This window comes from Delphinapterus leucas, chromosome 11 (assembly GCF_059928025.1).
Source record: "Delphinapterus leucas isolate spDelLeu-1000000601 "Yukka" chromosome 11, BTC_Dleu_Yukka2, whole genome shotgun sequence".
NCBI lineage: Eukaryota > Metazoa > Chordata > Mammalia > Artiodactyla > Monodontidae > Delphinapterus > Delphinapterus leucas.
The window spans coordinates 88508040-88529806 of NC_143139.1; the positions used below are offsets into that span (position 1 = coordinate 88508040).

At 40.5% G+C, this 21767-nt stretch overlaps 1 protein-coding gene across 1 annotated transcript in view; it reads left to right on the forward strand.

Moving 5' to 3' along the window:
- Positions 1 to 1366: 1366 nt before the first annotated feature.
- The window catches only part of LOC111187866 (protein HP-25 homolog 1-like), a 72803-nt gene continuing 52402 nt past the window's right edge, over positions 1367 to 21767 (forward strand). The window contains 1 exon segment of the mRNA XM_089921597.1: positions 1367 to 1536. Within this exon segment, the coding sequence (XP_089777723.1) occupies positions 1367 to 1536 (170 nt within the window).

The following is a 21767-nucleotide window of genomic DNA, read 5'->3' on the forward strand; positions in this document are numbered from 1 at the left end:
GTGGTGTCCTTGAACTTGGACAGGGCTGCTTGGGTTCAATTCCAGGCTCTGCCTTGCACTCACTACATGATCATTGTCAAGTTACCTACAGTTTCTATGATTTAGTTTGCTTACCTGTAAAATGAGTATAATAATAGATCCTCATAGGAGCTAAAGCTATTTAATATACATAAAGCGTGTAGAACAGTTTCTGGCACATAATAAGTACTCTATAAATTTTAGTTAATAATTGTATGTCAACGAGTATTTATTGAGCTCTTAGTATGTATCAGGCACGGTCCTATGAGCTGGGGATATAAAAATAAGCAAAATAAGCAAGTCTTCATGGAACAGTGACTATTATTACATTCTTAATAATGTCCGTTTACTTCTCGGCTCCTGTAACTAGATAAATACCTTGAAGGCAGGAGCATGTGATTGCTCATAGTTATATTTCCTGTGCCTGGCACAGAGCCTGAACTAGTACATGTTCAGTCAATATTTGTTTGATGAATGCCTGGCACTGTGCTAGATGCAAGACACTGGTTCTCAGTGAGGGATGATTTTGTTCTCCAGGGAATATCAAACAACGTCTGGAGGCATTGGTTCTCACACCTTGGGGGAGCAGGGGAAAGTGATGGTGGTGCTATAGTCATCTAGTGGGTAGAGCAGAAGGGTGCTGCTAAACATCCTACAGTACCAGGGACAGCCTCCCACAACAAAGAGTGATCCAGCCCCAAATGTCAGTATTGCGAAGGTTGAGAAACTCCGGTGTCAGAGATCAGAGAGAAATGAAGCCTTGTAAAGGCTCCTTCCCTCCGGAAGCTCTTGGTGCAGAGCTTTGATAACCATGATAACAAGGCACACGAGTGCTGTGCAGGTGATGGAGAGAGTGCTGTGAGGCAGAGCAAAGAGGCCCTGGACAGCAGAGGCTTCTGGTGGAACCAGTGTCTGAGCTGGTTCTTCAAGGACGTGTATGCTCTTCAGGCAAATTCTGTGTGTCCTGGGAGAAGTTGTAGGGCTTGGAGAATGTGAGGGGAGGGCGAACAGCACGAGCGAAGGCTCGGAAGTGGGAAGGGGTGCAGTTTTGTTAAAGTGCAAGGATGAGAGTGGGGAGCAGAGGCTGGGAAGGAGATCTTGGGGGCCCCAGGGGAAGCATACTATGGAGTTTGGGCATGATGCGGTCAGCTGGAATTTCCCAAAATCTGTTGTCTGAGAACGAATTCTTCAAGGTGTACCAGAAGCGGCCACAGGGAAAGAAGACTGAGAAAGTGCTGAATACCACTCCCTCCCCTTTTGGAGATTTACGAGTTTGAGAATTCCTACATCAAAGAAACTTGAATTATTTTATTTAATTTACCCCAGAGTCTTCCAAAGTTATTTGACCATGGAAACTTCTTTCCCAGACATCTATCTACATGGAGTCTACAGACGCCTCTTTGGGAAGAGGAGCCATAGAAAACTATTGACTGTCTTGAGGAAATACCATGGCTGGATTCGGTGTTTTAGGAAAGTCTTCCTGGCTCCTGTGTGCATTGGATTCAGAAGATAAGAAATGTTTATACGTGTTGTTCAAGCACTAGTCATGTTGCTGTGAAACAGACCTCTGGGGTGTCTGTCCCACTAGACTTGGTATAGGGAGCGTATTTATTAACCACTTTGTCCCAGTGCCTAGCTCAGCCTGGTGGGGAGTAAGCACTCACCACAGTTTTTGAATGCATGGATGTTGTTTTCAGTCATTGTGTTAGATACTGAGGCAGAAGAAGACAGATGCAATCCCTATTCTCATACAGTGAACAGCCTGGTAGGCACATAGTAGGCACTTTATACATGTTTATGGACTGACCAAAATGATTAGCATAAATAAGACTGAAGGTGGCAAGGATCAGAAGTGGTGTGGGGCCTGGGAATCTGTATTTTTAACTAGTTCCTTGACTACTGCTGATGTCCAGGGGCCAGCATTTGGGAAGCGCTATATGCCAATCAGAGAGGACATCTCTTCGATTGTCCCACTGAGATCAAGACCCCAACCTTCTTACACTGACTATTCTTGATCCTTGTCTCTTGGGACCTTTAAGTCCCTGGACTCACTGTCCGTGAGCAGTGAGTGACCCTGAATTTCTGACCCTGCTAGGATCCTCTGAATTGACCTTGGAGCAATACAGGTCCTTCATAGCCCAAACCCTAAGGGGAACATCTCTACTTGACATTGAGTGAGATGTTTGTTTCTAATTTCAACCTCTCTGCCCTCTCCCCAACACTCACGGCACCCTCATGGCCATAACACTGCATTCCTGGACCTATAAGAACATCTCTCAAGATCTTCTTGAAGACACCTAGAATGCAAAGCGCATTTATGTTTTAATGTAAGCTGTATACATGCTAAAGCTCTGTTTGGTGTTCGATGTGAGATTTTTTAAAAAGAAGAAGAAGACTGCATGGTCTTTTAAGATAGGCTATGGAGACTTTTATTCATTTTGTCCTGGAGAGAGTTTACTGTGGAAATGAAAGAAAAAAGTACCTGATTGACTAGCTTGTGGTGAGTGGAATCAGTTTCTTAATCGATTGGTCGGAAACTGCCTTAACTGGTAGTTCTCAAATTCCGGCTTGGGGGTAAGCTTCACCAGAATCATCTGAGAAGCTTATGAAAAAGTTATGCCCAAGCCTCACATGATATCTTCTGAATCAGCGTCTCCACAGGTAAGGTACAGGAACGTTTATTTCCAAAACTATTCCCTGGAGATTTTTTATTTATTTAAAAATTTATTTATTTATTATTATTTTTTTTTTGGCTGCATTGGGTCTTCGTTGCTGTGTGCGGGCTTTCTCTAGTTGCGGCTAGCGGGGCTACTCTTCATTGCAGTGCGCAGGCTTCTCATTGCAATGGCTTCTCTTGTTGTGGAGCATGGGCTCTAGGCGCGTGGGCTTCAGTAGTTGTGGCACCTGGGCTCAGTAGTTGTGGCTTGCAGGCTCTAGGGCACAAGCTCAGTGGTTGTGGGCTTAGTTCCTCCGCAGCATGTGCAATCTTCCCGGACCAGGGCTCGAACCTGCATCCCATGCATTGGCAGGTGGATTCTTAACCACTGTGCCACCAGAGAAGTCCCTAGAGATTCTTATATACAGTTCAGATTGGTAGGTATAGTGGGTGGTGGACCACTTCTCAGCCTGGCCCGGTCTCATCCTCTCATTAAGCCAGCTCTGACTCTTTCTGTCCCAGCTCTAAGTCACAGCATCATCTACCCCAGGCCACAACAAGTAGCCCCAAGATTCTTTCTCATCAATTCTTGGACCCAGCTCATGACAGCCAAGGCTGTTCAGTCCTGGCTGTCAAACACTGCTCTATGAAACCCCAGGGCTGGCCCCCATTGCAGCTGCACTCCGCCCCTGGTAAATCCTCAGCACAGACATTTCTGGGCAAGGGAGAAAACCAATTTCTCCTGCAGCTCTCTCAAGGGATATAAGTTTCCTATCATTAGAGTTGGTAATTTCCCTGATGATGGAAACATCATGTCAGCGCTTATCCAATTTAAACAGGTCATCTGTTGACTGGCTCTTCTTCCCCATAGGAAATAGGGGCAGGAGAGAAATGCCACCTATTTCTGCTCAGGAAAAGACTGAGGGTTTTCTTCTGTTTCCTTGAAACATTATTCCCAAAGTTTAAATAAACTTTGCTGACGTTTTCTCATTTGCCTTCACCAACAATTCCTTAGGAGAGCAAAGGAACTTGCCTTTAATAGAGTCAAGGGGCTTGCATGTCCCAATACATGTCTTTAGTGAGTGGGGCTGAAGTTCAAAGTTCAGAGTGCACATACATAACCCTGATTACTAGACCCCAAATCAGTCTCTAAATAAAGTCATATTTTAAAAAGTCCAAACGAGCAATCAAAAGGAGTTTTAAACTGTGCCTGGCTCTCTTGAAGACCCATAAAAGGAGTCTATCTTATAAACTAGAACAACTTTTTAAAATCCCTTTTAGTCTTTCTCTCCACTCTTTCCCATTTATGCTCCTGAGCTCACCCTCATGAAATCCCTCAGACTCTAACACCCAGCCTTTGACGGTTTTATTTTTACTTCCTCTTTCTCTTTCTTTTGGATCTCTAGGCCTGTCTCTCCATTCATTTTCTTCGTATTCTGAATTTCATCACAAAACCCTCATAACTGGACTAGCAGGCCAGAGCTCTACTAATTGCTGGACAAGTTTAAAAAAATGTTTTAACGGAGGTGGGATAGAGAATATGCAGGCTGGGAACATAGACACAGTAGTAAATCTTGTCTCCTTCAAATGTGTGTTTGGGGTTATCATCTGTCTTGTAGATGATAGTCCTGTAAACAGCCAATGTAATAGTATTCCTGTAACCCTCCCACAGCACCAGGAGGGCATTCAGACTTCCTGTCTCTTCTAACTAGGAGCTTCCTTCCTGGGTCTCATTCCCTTTCTCATCTTAAGTTCTTCCAGGTCCATTATCTGCTCATTCTGGTGATTCATATTGTGTTTCTATGCTCTGAACTGATGTCAACAGGAAAGAGGGTGAACTGGCTGAATCAGCAGAGGTCTAGCATTTGTAAATGTTAGGAGGAGAGAGCGTAGTTTGTATTGTGTCTTCTTCCTCACTCTTCTTTATAGCCTGGTCTCTTGATTCTTCACCGAGACCCACTTTCATCTCTTCTTTCCTTCCATAGAATTCCACTCCTTCATGCATCATTGTAACGTAAATTATCTTTGATGTGATTCCCCCCCACCATGATCATGATCACAATTTGAGTTATCATCTGAGCAAGGAATAGCCTTAAGAAAAATAAATAAATGAAAAATAAGACATGGTTTCACAATAAGCAGCTCTACAGAGAAGAAAGGTTTCTCGGTCTTCAGTCCTCTGTCCAGGAAGTATGTAAAGGGAGGTACCTACCACAAAGGCCTGGACTACTTTATATTTGGTCTGGCATGTTTTCCATATATCTGACATTTATTGAGTTCTTATTATGTGCCAGATACTGCCCTCAGTGCTTGACACCTATTAACATTTTTAATCATCATTAACATCCTCATAAAACGGTTGTTGATATTATTCCCATTTTAATGGTGACTAAATTCAGGCTCAGAGACATTAAGAAATTGTCCAAAGTCACTTAATTTGTGAGTGGTGGTATCAGAATTTAAACCCAAACCACTGCCAGAGCCTGCACTATTAACCGCTATGCAACACTGCTTCTCTACCTTTTAATCCAAGTAGCTAGTTGGATTCTTTACCAAAATATAGTGATAACCATATTCCAGTAAAAGAATTATATTTTTTAGGCTGGAGAAATAAACGTTTGGGAAGATGGTTGGTATGATAGCTAATATGTGATAGGGATGGAATTTGAGGTCAGTTCTTACTTCAAATTGCATAGCTTTTTAACATTTGGGTAGTTGAAGAATTTCATTGGCAGTGAAAAGGAAAATCCTTGTGCCAACCTTTAGCGAGATTTCCTTCATTGTTTTTCTCAAAAAATGTATTTTAGTTCCCTGAGGTGAGTTAGTCAACTGGGCCTCATTTCCTCTTCTGCTTGCCACTATTCTGCACCAGTGGTTGCAAATTATCTCATTATTCCTCATAATGCCCCAATGAGGAGCCGTAAGTAAAACAGTCCTCATTATTCAGAAGAGGTGACTGAGGCTCAGAGGACTTTAGTAACTTTCCATGATTACATGGAAAGTAACATTTCCATGATTAGTAGAACTTGAATAATTGCTGAAAAGATCTTGGAGGAGAACGATTTATAGTGATCCTTATTTATATCTATAGAGACTTCCTTGAAGAACTTTGCACTATTATAATAATTATAGCCTTGAGTGATTAAATCTATAATTCCATATTCCTTCACAGAATCACATTCTCTTTTAGCCTCTCATAGCTGCTTTCACTGGATGGGATTAGAGAAGCACAGTAAATGGAAAGTTTTCCTTCCATGAGCTCTGGGAACTATCCACCAAAAATGTATCTTCCAGACGAGGTGATGTCATCCAGATTAGACGTGTCTTTAGAAACTAACATGCTTCCTGTGAGTGAGTCACCTTCTTTTGGGATGTCAGAATTAGGCAGCGTCAAATCTAATAAACATTGATAGGCTGGAAAGAATTCTAATGTACTCAGTGAGGTCAAAGAAATGCAGTGTCTAAGGCAGGGTCAGTAGTAACTTAGATCTATTTCTCCTCTCATGAACCTTGAAACTTCTTTTCACCTATGCTTTCAAATACATTAGGAAATATACAGGAAATAGGAAATAATAAATAATAATATTAGGAAATAAATCTTCCTAACTAAGTAAGAATACCTCTGGAGCTTAAATCAGAGTACCTGACTCCTTCCTTGATTCCTGTTTAGGGAATTGTCACCATACCCCACACCCATGTCACTGAATGTACACACAGTACTTCTGCTTGATGGTGACAGTGCACTTGAGATGGGGTGAATTATAAATATACTAGTTTTAGGAATTTAGTTCTTGACTTCAGCTGTGTGGCTCTGTGGATGCAAATTTCCCTCTCTGTTCGAGGTACTTGTGTTTAGTAATTTTTAGGATTCTTCCTAAGATCTTTTTGAATACCTGATTGTGTGTGTGTGTGTGTGTGTGCGTGTGTGTGTGTGTGTGCATGTGTGTGTGTATTCTAAAGTACCCGATCTTCATGAATTTTGAGAAAAACTTCAGGTATATTCCTGGTGCCAATAGCTCTTCTCTGCTGTCCCTGGTGCTGAATTGTATAAGCTACTAGGGTTCCAAATGTGGATACTTTGGTCTGGAGAGGAAAAGGTAAAAGAAACAAAACCAAATGTTTAGACTTCATAAAGACCTATAGACCTGACAAATACTATTCATCAATATGCCTATGAATGAAATGGACATGGACAAGCTTAAAAGAAACAGTATAACTATATAAATATTTATTAAATATATTAAGTTTTTGTAAGGGAAAGACCTCGTGTCTCTCTTCTTTAGTAATATATTTCTAATGCCAGAATGTTACTAGACCCTGAGTAGATTCTCAAAGAATGTTTTTTTAAGTGAATGGCAAATAAGTTCAGTCATAATGCTCAAAAGAAGTGAATATAGATTTTTTTTTTTTTTTGCGGTACGCGGGCCTCTCACTGTTGTGGCCTCTCCCGTTGCGGAGCACAGGCTCCGGACGCATAGGCTCAGTGGCCATGGCTCACGGGCTCAGCCACTCCGCAGCATGTGGGATCTTCCCGGACTGGGGCACGAACCCACGTCCCCTGCATCGGCAGGCGGACTCCCAACCACTGCACCACCAGGGAAGCCCTGAATATAGATTTAATGTTTAAGAATGAGCGCTCTGGAATCAGACTATCAGGGTTCACATTGTGCCATGCTACTCACTACTCACTAGCTGTGTGACCCTGGAAAAGTCATTTCACCTCTACCCAATAGGACTACCTCAAAGGGTTATTATAGGATCAAAGGAGTTAATATACAAAAAAAAATGCTAAAAACTGAATCTGTAATATTGAAAGGGCTATGTATTATTGTTATTATTACTTCTTTCCATTTTGTTACAGATATTTATGAATAATATATCCAAGACACATAATAATGATTAAAATGTATTGAGAGCTTATTCTGTATGAGACATATTAATTTCCTATTTCCTTAGGAAATACCATGATCTAGGTACTATTATTATTTCTATTGTAAAGTGAGGAACCTCATAGACAGAGAGCTTAAGTAACCTTCCCAGGGCCACATAGCAGTTTTAGAACTAAGATTTGAAACTAGGTTATCTATAGTCAAAATCTGGACCCTTAAGCACAACACTTTGCTGCTTCTCAATACTTTTGACTTTCCACTATTGGTGATATAGAAGGCAGGCTGGATATGGAAGGAATATTTTCCATAGATGAGAAGGTAGTGGCTCAAAGAGAGTTTTATGTTAAAAATCTTCTTCCAATATTGAGCTGTAACAGCCTGACAAAGAACAAGATAAATTTCCAAAATTTTAATCTTTTTCCTTGAGGGCATAGGAAGAGAAGGGATGTTTTTTCCTTTCCTTTTCCAATTAGGACACTTAGGATGTAAAGCCTAAACACATGCTATGTATATTTTATCATTAATCTTAATGCAGAGATTAGAACGTGTTATGCCTTTTGGTTTACTGCCTTCACCTCTGATCTAGTTATTAAAATAATTTTGACAGTCCAGTTTGTTTATTGGGTCAATAGTCTAAACTTGAATACTGAATATTCTTCACTTGAAATTCCACTTGCAGTCTGAGTCTAATAAACTGTAATTCATGTCCAATCAGAATGGATGTGCTTATACACCACTGTTTTGTTTTCATTTTTTTCAAAACTAAGCTTCTTTTCAGAGATATCTGAAGTGCATGTACTATTTTCAATTTGCAGTAGGAGACTGGCATATAAAAGAAATAAGGAAAGCTGCATTATTATGTTCCCAGAAAATAACTGGTAACTGTATAATCAGTTTTCTCAGGGTTATTTTCTTTTTCCCCGTTTTTGACCGCTCAGCCTCCATCCATCCGAATGGAAAGAATGTTAAGCAGGTGCTGATTGCTGTTGTGCATGGACTAAATTACTAAAGTACAGCAGCTTTACAGGTAAGTTGGTTTATACCTCTCAGTCTGCCATGTTATCATCGTTTAGCCTAGGTCTTACGAGCTCTTTACTCATCAGTCAGTGATAGGCATAGCTATAATGCATCTTCAGTGTGAAATGTACCAGGATGCTCAGGAAGGAGGAGCTAACATTTATTAAGTATTTACTATGTGTCAGGACCCTGGCTAAGTTCTTTGCTACATCATGTCAGTTAATCCATGCAATGACTCAATGAGGTATGTACTGTTTTCATCCCCATTGTATAGATGAGCAAACTGAGGCACGTAAGAGTAAATAAACATGCCATGGTCATACCTGTTAGTTATGAAAGTTGGTGGCTGGGATTTGAAGCCAGGTGGTCTGACTTCAGAGCCAATGCTCGCTTTGTCTATGTTCTGCTGCTTTCTATGTACTCATAGTTTTCAAATCCTTAGATATCAATTCAGTAACATTGAATTAGCCTTTATTTGTGCCAGGGACTGTGTGAGACACAAAGGATGCTAAGATTATTAGATTATTAAGATGTAGTCTCTTCCTCTAAGGTACTTATGGCTTAGTGTGAAATTCATTGTTGGGTTTTTTCTTTTTTTTTGGCCACACAGCGTGGCTTCGTCTTGCGAAATCTTAGTTCCCCGGCCACGGATTGAACCTGCGCCCTCGGCAGTGAAAGCACAGAGTCCTAACCACTAGACCAGCAGGGAAATCCCTTGAAATTCGCTGTAATAAAGGCAGAGAGGGTCACAGAAGAGAAAGAGAAAGACAAAGGGGAGTGTGGGAGGAGAGGTCAGGGCAGTCTCCACAATGAGATGGCCCTGGATCTAAGTTTTAAAAATTCAGAGGAAACAGCATGTGCCAAGGCTTGGAAATGTGGAACTGATTAGCACAAAATAGTTGGGGGACAGTACAGCACAGTGATTGGAAGCACGGACCCCGGAGCCAGACTGCTTGGATTTGAATCCTGGTCCTACCTGGTGGCCAGTGTAAAGTTCCCTGGCTTCTTTGTGCTTCAGTTTCTCATGTATACAATGAGGATGGTAACATTATTAGCTCCCTAATAGTGCAGTGAGGATTAAATGTGAGGGTTAAAGTACACAAATCACTCAGAGCAGGGCCTGGCATATTTATTAACAGCACTCCACAGTAGCTAGTTATCCTCTTATTACCCACAATCTTTATTATTTTGATGCTTATTACTTTCTCATTGTTATATTAGAGATAATACAGACTTGACTGGATCATACACTGTAATTTTCTTTCAAGCCTCGCCAAGCTTTCCTGAGACATCAACACAGTTAACAAACCCAGTTTCTTCACAAAATGAATTGGCAAGAAATGGCCTTTTCCTCCTTTTAAACCTTGAACCACTCTGTTGAGACGAGACCAGCCATTTAGTGCTGCTTGGAAAGTTACCCTCAAGGCACAATTTTATTCTGGGCCCCAAGGAAAGAAAGAAAGGAAAAGAGGGGCAAGGATGCTCTGCTGAGTGAACACAGATCATTGCCCTTCTCCCCAGACAATGAAATCATTGGCCAGAGTGACTCTGCTCTTGCATGTGTTCAGGAACTTGTTTCAGGAGCAATCATCCCTCCCAGTGCTGGGGATTCTTAGGCATGTGAGGGTGAGGCTTCTGTTTATCTTCTCCCCTCTTCCTCTCAAGTGTTCTTTTGCAGATTTTGGATTAACAAAATGCAGTGAAAATTACATTGTAATCATAGACAGGAAACCTAGGTTCCAGTCCCAACTTTGACATTAACTGAGTAATAATAATTGCAGCCACTTATATAGTGCCTGCTATGTGACAGACACTGTTCTTTACATGACACTTTGAATGACTGATTTAATCATCACAAGAGCATAAGGATTTGGCATATGTATTAGTCAGGCTAAGTTAGGTTATGATGTGATAACAAATCACTACCAAATGTCAGTGGTTTGTTTCTCACTCATACTCTATGTTCATTGTGAGTCCATGGGGATTCTGTAACATACTGTCTTTACCCCGGGATCCAGGCTAATAGAGAAGCCTCCATCTGGGATGTTTCAGATTTCATGTCAGGGAAAAGGAAAAGACATCACACATTGGCTCTTAAAAGCTTCCACATGGAAATGACACAGTCATAGAACTCCCATTTTATGGCGATGCCTAACTTTGAGTGAGCATGGAAGAGATGTCTTATTATCTATCTGCAAGAGGAGAGCCAGAATATTGGTGAATAGCTCTAAGGCTTCCATAATATACTATTATTATCAGCATTTTATAGAGGAGGAAACTGAAGAACAGAGAGGTTAAGTTGCCCAAAGGTACATAGTTCGGAAAGCGGAGAAGGTGGGATTTGAACTCAAGTGGTCAGCTGCAAGAGACTGCTCTTAATCACTGTGCATAAACCTTTTCCAAGGCGCTGAACTTGTCCAAGTTTCAGTTTCCCCATATGTAAAAATGGGGGAAATCTTTTTCTTCCATCCCTCACAGATATACACTTAGACATCCTCAACCCATCCCTCCGTCCACTCATCCATCCATCCATCCATCCATCCATCCATCCATCTGTTTATCCACTCTTGCAGTAATTGGCATACATACTATGTGCCAATCATTGTTCTAATTATTGTGAATTAGCAGTGAATAAAACTAAGTCTCTGTGTTCGTGGAGGGTACATTCTTCCATGCCCCATGAAGCATTGGATAAATAAGGGAATAAATCAGTAAGCAAGGTATGGGTAAATGCTCTGAGGTCAATAAAATATAGTGGTATTGCTATGGTCTGGATTGTGTCCCCCTAAAATTCATATATTGAAGGCCTATCCTTCAATGTGATGGTATTTGGAGATGGGACCTTTAAGAGATAAGTAGGATTAGATGAGGTCATGAAGGTGGGGGGCTTCACTATGGGATTAGTGGCTTTATAAGAAGAGGAAGAGCAAGAGATCACTATTCTTCCACGATGTGAGGACACAGTAAGAAGATAGTCATCAGCAAACCAAGGGTTCTCACCAGAAACTGAATTGGCCGGTACCGTGATTTTGGACTTCCCAACCTCCAGAACTGTGAGAAATAAATGTCTGTTGTTTAAGCCACCCACTCTATGCAGCAATCTGTAACAGCCGGAGTAGACTAATTACACATATGATAGAAAGTGACTAGGGAAGACTGTTTAGATTGGGAGATCAGGGAAAGGCCATATGAAGAAGTGACATTTGATCTGAGTTTATCATGTGAAGAGCTAGAGAGCAGAGAGGATGACAAGCAAAACACCTCTGAGGCAGGAATATGCACGGTGTGTTTGGGAACAGAGAGGGTTAGATTAGCTGTAGTACAATGAGTGAGGAGGAAAACGGTAGTTAGTGAAGGTACAGAGGGAGACAGGAACCAGACCATAAAAGAAAGATACAGACCTGTCATCTTTTTACAAGATTTTACAAGTGATAGCCTTGTTTGGGGGTTTAAAAACCCCTTAGGGAATCTGCTGAAAACCATAGACATACTTATCAGTTAAAACCCTCATGTCCATACAAACCTCAGGTTGGTAACTTCTGAAAAATACAAAGACATTTCGAATAGTAGGAAAAGAGAAGAGAGAAAGTGACATTGTTTGTGAGCTTTCTCTGTGCCAGAAGCTTTGCCAGTTATGATAAATTATTAACATTTTTCATAATCCCATTTGATAAATGTTGAAACCAAATATTAGAAAGGCTAAGCAGTACGCTTTAGGCTAAGTGGGTAGTAAATGATAAAGAACTTGAATTAAGGTTGGCTTCACTCCAGAAATGTTATTATTATTAGATGTAGGGTCTGGTTTCATCTTGCTCAGGGTATTTTTATTATTAGGTGAAAGGTCTATATTTTCAAACAGCTGAGGCAGTATCCATTTCCTTTTCATTGGCTCTAGCTGAATAGCAGAGCAGCTCAGATTCTAAGCTTCCACTTCTTTACTGCCACACTGATTATAACGTCAGCCTTTATTACTCCCAGCAGAGTGGTGAAATATAATCCCTACACCACTACCAATTAAGGCAGCACAACTCTATTCACATATGCTCCCTCGTTGTGGATTCCAGAAGACCTGCTTCAAGACTTTTCCAGTGGTTTAGCATTCTGCTCAAAGGAGTCATTTGCTGAGCACCATCCTTCTTAATTAGGGACCTAATGTATTGCAGCCAATCCTTTGAACAAGGGGAGGATGGAGACCTAAAAAAGAGGCATTACCATTCATTTCAAGGTAATCAGCTTTGAAGCTGCTTGACAATGGATATTGATTTCCTAGTGCCTGGAAAACCTCTGGAGAGAGGCTTCTGATCTCAGCAGCCTGGGCAATCCACGTGTTAACCTTATTCACTCACCATACAAGGCCAGGAAATAGCCTATAATTTAATGAGCAAAGAAACTACCTTCTTTGAAAAACCACATGCAGAGGATGATTACAAGCCTCCTCCTAGACCAAAGTCAGGAGGAAAAGTTGGAGACAGACAAGCAAACCCCATTTCCTTACCTCTTATAACCTTACATAGAAGCTAATACTAGCTATCCTTTGTAGCACACACTCTAAATATATTATTGCCAATATCAAAACACTGCTGGTTTTTAAGGATGAAGAAATTGAGGCTCAGAGATGTGAGTTACTTTGCACAGTGTCACACGGCAAGTAAAAATCTGAGTAGAGAATTGAAATCCATGTTGGTCTCAGTATGAAGTCTTTATTCTTCCATTATATTAGGCTGCCTCATTTTCTAGGTATGCATTTTCCTCCCTTGACTTTCCACTTTAATTTTTTTGAGCAAGTTAAGTCAGCATGATTCAGAGATAATGATGCCATGTTGGTGGAATTTGGCTTCCTTAGGTGTCTTACCTAGGTATCTACAGACTGCAATAGAGCTAGATTGCAATACTACATGTTACCAGTAGGTGACACCATCTTACCTAATGTGTTATTTATTCAAAAATATTTACTGAGCATATACTATATGTAAGGCTCTATTGTAGGTGCTAGGGATACAGTCATGAACAAGGCAGAGTCTCTGCTTCATGAAACTTATATTCCAGTGGGGAAATCTGAACTACAAAACAATATATAATATTATATCAGACAGTAATCAGTGGAATCAATAAATGCTGAAATTTTAAACTTCAGGCTCTGAAATTAATCAGCTGTGTTTGAACTATATTATATGGGGAAGACCTGAATCTAGTGACATGAAACCAGCTGCCATACAATATAAGAATTCATCTCTCAAGAAAGGTCCATGCAACTAACTCTGTTTATCCAACCAGTGAAAATTATCAGTGATCCCACTCTCCAGTGAAACAGATTAGGAAAGAAAAACTTCTTGGAACTAGAGTTTACTGCCTGAGTGTCCAACTTAATCCATTTGCCATCATCTACAAAATAAGTCCCATGCTAGCATGGTCTACTAGACCTATTATGATCCAACTACGTCTCCAACTGATCCCTGACCATACGCTCCTCACAGTTTACACCCTGGAAAACCAGATCTGCTTCTATTCCCTACATGAGCATTCAATTTCACCCCTTCAGGTGTTTGCTGATAATAACCACTGCATTGGAAAGCTATTTTTATTTTTTCTCATTTATTAATTCCTACTTCTCTTTTAAGGCCATATCCTGTTATCATCTCCTCCAAGAAGTCTTCCTTGTTTTCCTCAATCTGAGTTAGATGCTCTCCTTGATACTTCTTCCACATCTTTTAGATTCCATCACTTGACTTCCACACTATTTTACAGTGGGATGTCTGAGCTTAGTTTTCTTCTTGAGGGAAGGAACTAGGTCTTATTCACCTCTCTATCCTCTTTGCCTAACTCAGCATTGTCCAATAGAAATACAATGCAAGCCACACATGTAATTTTAAATTTTACATTCTTTTTATCACACCAAGTCTTCAAAATTTGGTAGGTATTTTATGCTTGCAGCACGTCTCAACTCAGAAACCAAAGTTTCATCAGAAGTACTTGATCTACACTTAGAGTTTACAAAATTTCTTCTCAAAAAAGTATAGTCATATGCTCACACTGTGCTCCAAACATACTTAAAAGTTTTCTAAAATTGGAATTAAATACCAAAAATACCATTTTCCTTTAACATTCAAATTCACATAGGCAAAACTGACCCATTATTTTTAGAACAATTAATTTGGCTTTGAAGCTAAAGCATATCCATTTCAAAACTATGTCTATTCATAATAGATACATTAACTCTTGTGTAAACTCAGTATTAGCATTGGGTGCAAAAGGGCATTGTATAAATTGAAAAGCAACTCTAAATTTACTCCCAAAAAAAGGTCTTCAATTTTTTTCCTGTCTCTTTTGCAGCCAAGGTACATAATTCTTTCAATTTCAATTATAATCTTCATATTGATTCCCATTAGAAAAATGTGTAAATTATTATTAATCTGTGTAATGGAATTTTTAATTTCAGCAAATTCTCCTACCGATCTTGCTGGGTCACAAATAAGCCTTTTCTTTCTATGAAGCTTCAAGTTTGGCTTATTTATACGTAGTGGGATATTGGCTAGGAAATTGAAAATCTTCCACTTTTTGTAAGAATATCACTTTTAGTAGTTCCTTCATAATTTTCTTTAAAATGTTCGTAAGTGAAATAATAATTCATTTTATTATCTATCAAAAAGTGGTTCTATGTATGTGTGTGTAAGAATCTAAGTCATTTCATAGTTGGCCAAAATTAAAAGCACAGATTCTGTTAAAAATCTTTAAAATTTTTTATTGATTGTTGTTTAATTCTGTTTAATCAGGTGACTAATTTAGTCAATTATTTTCTGACTGTAGAGAAGGAACTTCTTATCAAATTCATCATATTTGCTGTAAATGTCTCTGATGTTTGACTGTTATCTTTTTTTTTTTTAACAAAACAGAAATCTTTGTTTTATTCTGCGGTAAATTGCAATTGCCATTCACTGTAAAGTTTAAAATATTTTTCTTCCAATCTCTTCTTTTCTTTTCTATTCTGATCATAGTATTAGCTTTGCCATCTCCACTCAATCCTGCATCAGTAGTCTTCTTTTGTTTTAAATTTTAAAAGTTGTCCATACTTATTTTTATACTAAAAAATAATTTCATTGTATTATAATTAAAATATTAGCAAGCATTTCAATTTAATTATCAATTAAGATTTACATAGTTGTCACAGTAACTGGAGCTGTCAGAATAAAGTATTCCAAGAAACACCCTACAATGTTGCATGTATAGAAAAATATCATTCAAACTGAATCAATCCATCAAATCCAGCTAGATCAGTGATGTGTTTATGTGTATTAGTGGAAACAATGCATGCATGTAAGTGCATTACTATACAATAGTACTATCTTATGCAATGCAAAAGCTAAAGTGAAATGTACTTCTACCAAAACAGTAAAGCTCTATTAATAGAAAAATATTTTATGTTTCCACTTAACATTTTTAAAAAGTAATAAAAATTAAATAATATTAAAAACTTAGTTCCTCAGTGATCCTAGTCCTAAATCAACTGCTCAAAAACCACATGTGGCCAGTGGCTACTGCATTGGACAGCCAAGGCCTAACACATTGTATACAATCATCAAATATCCTTTGAATAAATAGACCCACATAAACATCTTTCACCAACTTTACATTTGAGCCTTGGAAATTAAGTCCTCAGCATAGTTGCATCATACTCAGCTCCTCTCTAATCTAAGATCAGTGGTACAGAAACAATATCCAATTTTCAATAGACTAATGGGGATACTAGAGTTTGGAGTGGTGTAGACAACCATGTGTGGTGAAGGCAGCATGGTGTAATGGGGAAAAGCATCGGACTTTGGACCAGATGACTGGGCTTGGAGTCCCCACTCTATAGCTCATTAGCTGTGTGTGTTAGATTTCTCCTCTTTAAAAGAGATTGCTTATAACACTTCACATATTTGCTGTCAGGATCAAACTAAAATATTTCTATTTATAAGTTTTAAAACACCATCCAAATGTTCGTGTTTTTGTCTTGTCTGTGCCAGTGGGAAATCTGTCTCAGGCTGAATGCCACTCCATCAGAAAGTACCCATGTTGTAGAAAGCAGGACGACTTTGTTAAGTAGGTGGGAAAGTCCATCTTGCTGGCAGAGTGTGTATAGGTACAGTCGATAGCAGAGAGATGTCTTACTCTCAGCCAATCACAGGAACACACAAAATTCAGAGATTAGAGCTTAATTGTTTATTTTTTCAGGTAGTGGATCTTAATCGCTAAAAGTGCAGGCTCCTGAACCAGACGACCAGGCTTTGAATCCCCGACTGCTAGAGGATTTAAGATTTGGGATTTAGGATTTGGCAGCTGTATGACTTTGGGTACATTAACTAATTTGCCATGTCTCATTTTTCTCATCTATAAAATGGGAATAATTATAGGGCCTATCTCATAGGGTTGACTAAAGAGAGAGATAGCCATTATAAAGTGTTTAAAAGAGTGCCTGCCATATATTAAGTTCTCAGTAAATGGGTAATAACTGTTATCCATTCTGAATGCACTGTGGATGAGCGTCTAGGAATTTCCTCATTTTTCTGATTCCTCTCCATCTACTTCCTCACTAATCCCTCTGTCCTCCATAAGGTACTCTGGTTCTAACTTGAGAAATCACAAGTCCTTAAGATCCAGCTCATCACTGGAGGAGACAATGTCTTCCATTTTCTGCGGAATGGAATATCTGTTAAAACAACTCTTCCTGCTGACTTTGACTCTATTTCACGGCTGAATGTCGATGTGCTATCATGCCGGCCAGTTTCTGCCTCTTCACTTAGGTTTACCAGAGAACCTCCCTGCAAGCAGAAGAATGTGAATGAAAGGAGACCTCATTCATTTATTCATTATTTCCAAAAATATTTATTGAGTACTTAACTTGTGTCAGACACTGTGTGCTGTGCTTGGCAGTCAACTGTTAACAAAATGGTCAAAAAAAAAAAAAAAAAACTCCCGCCCTGGTGAAGCTTGCATCTTAGTGGCAGGGTGGGGCAGAGATGGGCAATAAATACTAACATAATAAATAAGCAAATTATTCAGTATGTTAGAAAATTATAAACACTATGAAGAAAACTGAGTACACTTAACAGGGGGATTAGAGGTGTGGGATGTAGAGTTGGGAAATAATTTTAAACAGAATTCTCAGGAAGGCTTTTATTGAGAATAGAGCATTTGGGAAACTATGTGAAAGAGCCAGGGAAATAACCACAGGGTTATTTGGGTGAAGAGTGTGTTTAGAGAGGGAACAGCCATTGGAAAGGTCCGATGGTGGGAGTGCATCTGGTCTGTTCAAAGCACAGCAAGGAAACCGCTGTGTCTGGAGTAGAATGACAGAGGTGGAGCCATTGCATGTAGGGCCTTGTGGGACAGTGTAAAGACTATGGGTTTTACTTCCAGTGAAGTTATTTAGGGGCACAGAATATAACTATGGGTCTAGAGTTACTAATTGCATAGTTATTTCAAGTCATATTTGGTCACTGAGAGTATAAATAGACCACAAAATTGGATTCTCTGAGCCATCAGAGGCCTTTAGGAGAATTGAGTCTTCTTGCTCATCAATCCTTGAATTCCTTCCTCAGCATTGCCATCAGAGAGTCAACTTGCCTGTTCTTGGATACCCTGGTGACAGGGAGTGCTCGTCTTCCCATCTTTCTAGTTCTGCCTGGTGGAAGAGTCTCTCGTGTATTGAGCTGACATCTGACTGTCTGTCATTGCCATCCATCACCTTTATTTCTACCCCCCTGGAGGCCTTTCAGTATAAGTCTAATCTTTCTTCCTCATGACAGCCCTTCAAATACTTGAAGATAGCTGTCACATCCCCAGAGTGTTCTCTTCCCCAGCTCCTGCTCTCATTCCTCATACAACACTGTTCCTCATACAACAGCTCTCTGTCCTCGGACTCTGCTCCAGGTCTGCTTATCTGATGCCCAGAAGGGAGCCCAGATGTGCCTGGATGGAGAAGACCAGGCCAGAGCCATCCCATCCTTGGCCTGGGCTAGATTCCAAGCTCTACTGGGGTGAAGGGAAAGACTTTGAGAGGCATGGATTCAAATCCCAGGTCTGCCCCTTCAGTGTTGTGTGGCTCTGGGGAGTGGTTGAATGTCTCTGAACCTTTGTTTCTGGGTCCCTGCAGTGAAGGTGGTAATACCAACCTTGGAGATATGCTGTAGGAGTCTAGGGGTTTGATGACTTGACAGTTGTCTGGCACCTTGTAAAGGTTCAAAGTTGATTTTTAAAAATCTCTTCTGTTCCTTTGAGTTTTCCTCCCCCTGTCCATTTTATTTGCAGAGCCAAATCTCAGAAAATCCAGTCTCCTGAGTCCCTAGCAGAAATATTCTTTATGCTGTCCTTCTAAATCTTTAATAAGAGAGTTGTAAACAGGGTTTTATCTTTTCTCGTTTCTTCAACAAATGAATAAATAGAGAAGTTTCACTGGACCAAGATTCAGCTTCTCGGAGGCTGTAGAGGTGGTTTGGGGAATCATTCTAGTGGGTCATGGGCAAGTACTATGGGGGACAGTGGATGGAGTGATCTACCTACGTTCTGGCTGCCTAACTTTGTAACAAATAGAGTGTTTATTCTAAGCCCAGGAGAGTGGGCTCTTTCTTTGTCATATGGCATAAAGATATAACTAGAACTATTTCAGAGCATCATCAATATAGCTCTGCAATAAAAGTGACTCTCACAGCTCATCTGAAGCTGAAAGATCAGACAAGACACTGTCCCTGAATGGTTGTAGCTATTCTGACGTGGGAGATGGAGAGTTAGGGAGAAGGCTGTGGCATATCCGGGTCCTGGCTCTTTGGTCAAATCAAGTCTCCCTCTCCACCGTCCTGGTGGAGAGGCTCCTCATGTGCTGTGTGGACTATCGCACTCAGCAGTCTCCCAGCCAGGGCCCTGCTTCCAGGCTCAGCTCCAGTTCTGTCAAGCTGTGATCTGATGATGACATTCCTCTCAAAGCTCCCCCTGGTAATCAGGCTCCTATGGACTTCACACTCCAGTCTCAGTGGAACTTCCCAACCTCACATCCAACCCACCCTTAGCTGTAATCTTTCAAAATTATTTGCCATTCCCCCCAAACACCATTCAGGTCCAAGCCTCAAGTCCTTTGCATGTGCTGTCAACTCCACCTGAAATGCCTTTCTCCACTTTTTTTGCTTAATGAACTCTCATTCATTCTTCAAGATCCACTCAGACATCAATCACTTCATTTATGAGGACTTCCCTGTTTGCTTCAGAAAGAGTTTATTCCTCCCTCCCCTGTGCTCTTACAACACTTTGCACATACCTCTGTTGTATTGTAATTGGCGTGTTGTATTACAATGATCTGTTAATGCATCTGTCTTCTCCAACAGAAGAGAAAGACTCAGCCAGTTACCAGGGCTGCCATAACAAAGTACCACAAACTGGCTTAAAACAACAGGATTTATTCTCTAACAGTCCCGGAAGCTAGAAGTCTGAAATTAAGGTGTCTGCAGGGCCATGCTCCCCCTGAGGGCTCTAGAGAAGAATCCTTCCTGGCTCTTCCTAGCTCCTGGTGATTTCGGGCAATCCTTGCTAATCCTTGTCTTGCAAGTTCATCACTCCAATCTCTTTCTCTGTTGTCACATGGCCTTCTCTGTGTCTCTGTGTCCAAATCTCTCTCTTCTTTCTCGTAAGGCACCACTCACAAGATTAGGGCCCACCTTACTGCAATATGACCTCATTTAAGCTTGATTACGTCTACAAAGACCCTATTTCCACATTAGGTCAGTTTTCAGGTTGGGGGAGGGATAGGACTTCAAAATACCATATTTGGGGGGGGACGCAATTCAACCTACAACACTAGGTTTTATATGTTTGTGTACTGTCACTGCCTAGCATCTAAGCGGTCCGTAAAAATGCTCATTCAGTAATAAAGGCAGAAATGGTGAGTGAAAGGAAGAACGCGTTATCCCAGTTCACACTCACTCACTGTGTGTTTCCATCTACGTCCGGCCCTGTGTGAGATGTTGAGATTACAGAGGAGAACAAGATGTGGCTTCAGCCATCATTTACTCCCCACGAAGTGCCTGCCCATCCCAGCTGTGTTCTTTTGTAGCCCTCAGCTCACCCTGCGTTCTTTAGCTTTAAATAGACCTACCAATGTGCCTGATGCCAGAGTGCTCATGACTAATGCAGGACCTTCCTGGCAGTGAGTTCAGGGGTGTGGTAGTCCAGCTGGGACCCCCCGCCATTCCCCAAAGATCACTGAGGCCTGCTCCCACTCATCAGCTGTGGGAGCATTACTCTCTGCACCTAGACACAGGATAAATCTGTAGGTTCTTTTGGAACAAGTCCCCACTTTTCCACTCCTGTCCTGCTCTGAGTTTTATTTCCTCACTTGTAAAATGGGGATAGTACCCGATTTCTCAAGGTTGGTGAGATAGTAGACGTGGAAGTCATTTACTACACTATTTATTAGCTATTTAGTATTCAAAATGTATTTGAACACGCACTTCTTCTGTCTCTGTATTCTCACCTCTTTGCAAGGCAACCTTGCGGCTCCCCCCCCATTCAAAAGGTGGAGGCAGTTCTCTTACTCCTTGACTATAACCTTGACCATGTGTTTCGCATTGACCGATGAGAGAGTAGTAAATACGGTGCAAATGCAGGTGGAAAAGCACTTGGATATTGGCACTTGCTCTGTGGCTCTTGGTAGTCTTTAAAAAAAATTCCTTAGGACTCTGAAAAGTGCTGGATCCCACTTCCTGCCTAGTCTCTGAAGTTCAGACATGCCCATGGAGTCCAGTAACCTCAGGTACTCTGAACCTCATCATTAGTGTCATACTCACTTAATAATGGGTCTTAGTCTTAATTCTTCAGACTGTGTGCATTATTGAGTAAATAAAAAACTGGCCGGGGGTGGCGCGGATGGGAAGAAAAAAAAAACTGGCCACAGCTTCTAGGAACACTCTAAGGACAGTCTAAGACCAGGGACACTATGCATAGATAGTCTGCAAAGACAGCCTGAAACAGTGCTGAATATGTACATTAATTATATATATATCAGAATAAGTGTCATCTTTATAAATTGATGCCAACTTAGAAAGGGATTTTAAAATCATATTTCAACTGACCTTCACGACAGTCCTTTGTTCCAGGATAGAGATGCTACCTGCTTCTATTTATAAGGAATCTGGTGCCTAGAGAGGTAACATGACTTTCTC